The following is a 2,295-nucleotide window of genomic DNA, read 5'->3' on the forward strand; positions in this document are numbered from 1 at the left end:
AGCTGGGACCACAGGCGCCCGCCACAACGCCTGGCCATTTTTTGGTTGCAGCCATCATTGTTGTTTGGCGGGTCCAGGCTGGGGATTCGAACCCGCCACGTTAGGTGTATGTGGCTGGCGCCTTAGCCGCTTGAGCCACAGGCGCCGAGCCAAGCCCAAAAGTTTGAGGTTGCTGTGAGCTGTGACACCACAGCACTGTAATAAGGGTGACAAAGTGAGACTCTGCCTCAAAAAAATACATAAATAATAAAAAATCTAGTCCAATGCCTGACATCAAGTAGCTGCCCACTAACACTAGTGATTATGACCTTATTATCAAGAAACTCCTGTGGAAACATCCTAAGGATGGAAGCAGGAAAATATGACAGAAGAGAGAGAGTAGAACAGGCAAATCCAGAGGGCTAGAGAGCATGGGTCAGTAGGAAGAGAGGCTGGAGAGGTTGGAACTGAGCAAGTTAGAGTCACTACCTCAGCCAAAAAGGACTAGGAAGGTGGGTTCAGAGCTCACCTGTTAGAGACCACAATGAGCCTATGTTTCAGGTACTTCCTCCGTTCTTGGATATTAACTGTGGGGACACACACAGGAGACAGGGAGATCAGTAGGTTGGATGAAAAGCCCAAAGGCCCCTAGGGTGGATGGTTTTAACAGTAATATCCTCTCCTAAAGCACAGTATCCCATGGACAAATTCTTAACATTTCTGCATATCAGTTTTGCCATGTTTGAAAAGGACTTATGGGCAGCACCTGTGGCTCAGTGGATAAGGCGTCAGACCCATATACCAAGAGTGGCAGGTTCAAACCCGGCCCCGGCCAAACTGCAACAAAAAATAGCCAGGGGTTGTGGCAGGCACCTGTAATCCCAGCTATTCGGGAGGCTGAGGCAAGAGAATCACCTAAGCCCAAGAGCCGGAGGTTGCTGTGAGATGTGATGCCACGGCACTCTACTGAGGGTGACAAAGTTAGACTCTGTCTCAATGAAAAAAAAAAAGAAAAGAAAAAGACAGAAGAGAAAAGAAGGGAAAGACTTAGATTTATGGATGTCTAAGGATCCCTGCAATCTAGCAATAAAGTATATCATATATCAACAATCCCCACCTTTCTCCTGGTAGTAGCGCCCAAAAGCCTCATCCCGGGGGATTCGGGGATAGAGAAAGCGCAGTGGGTTCTCAGGGATGTTCTCCTCGGTGTGTATCTGGTAGTGATGGATGATCTCTGTTAGCGGCAGAGACTGCAGCATCTCCTTGGTGTAAGGCTGCACTGAGTAGATGATAACCTTGTCTGCAGGGGCGGATGCAGGAACAGGCAGGCCTGAGCGAAGAGGCTGGGCCCGGCAGCTCCCCACTCAGGCTGCCCAACCCCACACCTGCTGAGAGATTGAGGACCAAGCCAGGGTAGGCAGAGGGGGAGGCAGAGGGTCCAGCAGAAAGGCAAGGCTGTGGGAATGGTAAGGCAGCTGACCATCGTCCTGGTGTTCCACCCAGGAGCAGGTAATGCCTCCTTCTGATGATTCACTGAAGCGTAGTAGAAAGGTGCCAGAGACAGTTTTCTTCAGCAGCCGGCGCTCCTGGTTCCGGCTCACAAAGCCCATGATTAGCCTGGAACACAGAAAGATCTGTGAGAAACACCGCTCCCCCTAGGCTCCCTGACCTTCTTTCCCCTTGTAAGTGGCCTGCCACTTACAAACTTTTCTATCTTTTTTTTTTTTTAGAGACAGAGTCTCACTTTATCGCCCTCAGTAGAGTGCCATGGTGTCACAGCTCACAGCAACTTCAAGCTCTTGGGCTTAGGTGATTCTCTTGCCTCAGCATCCTGAGTAGCTGGGACTACAGGTGTCCACCACAACGCCTGGCTATTTTTTTGTTGCAGTTTGACCAGGGCTGGGTTTGAACTCGCCACCTTTGGTATATGGGGCTGGCGGTGTCCTACTCACTGAGCCACAAGCGCCACCCCAAACTTTTCTATCTTGTCCAAGTCACTTCAGATTACTGACAATACCTACCTCCTAGAGTTTGAAGAGGTGTAATTCAATAAGGTCACACAGATGAAAAGCCCCCCCTCCTTTTTTTTTTGAGACACTGTCTTACTCCGTTGCCCAGGGTAGATGTTAGTGGCATCATCACCATTTACTGCAACCTCATACTTCTGGACTCATATGGTCCATCTGCCTCAACCTCCCACAGAGCTTTGACCACATTCACATGACACCACACTCAGCTAATCTTTAAAAACTTTCGTAGAGGGCTCAGTGCCTATGGCTCAAGTGGCTAAGGCGCCAGCCACATACACCTAAGGTG

At 49.8% G+C, this 2,295-nt stretch overlaps 1 protein-coding gene across 3 annotated transcripts in view; it reads right to left on the reverse strand.

Annotated features, from left to right (window-relative positions):
• Positions 1–2,295, reverse strand: part of STAT2 (signal transducer and activator of transcription 2) — a 29,506-nt gene that overhangs the window by 4,552 nt on the left and 22,659 nt on the right. For all 3 annotated transcript variants that reach the window (XM_023513564.1, XM_012805580.2, XM_012805579.2), the window contains 3 exons: positions 1,460–1,596; positions 1,097–1,279; positions 509–566 (listed from right to left, as the gene is read on the reverse strand). In XM_023513564.1, coding sequence (XP_023369332.1) covers positions 509–566; positions 1,097–1,279; positions 1,460–1,596 — 378 coding nt within the window. The remainder of the gene's footprint in view (positions 1–508; positions 567–1,096; positions 1,280–1,459; positions 1,597–2,295) is intronic.

Source organism: Otolemur garnettii, unplaced genomic scaffold (genome assembly GCF_000181295.1).
Source record: "Otolemur garnettii isolate 467f Iridium unplaced genomic scaffold, OtoGar3 scaffold00043, whole genome shotgun sequence".
Lineage (NCBI taxonomy): Eukaryota > Metazoa > Chordata > Mammalia > Primates > Galagidae > Otolemur > Otolemur garnettii.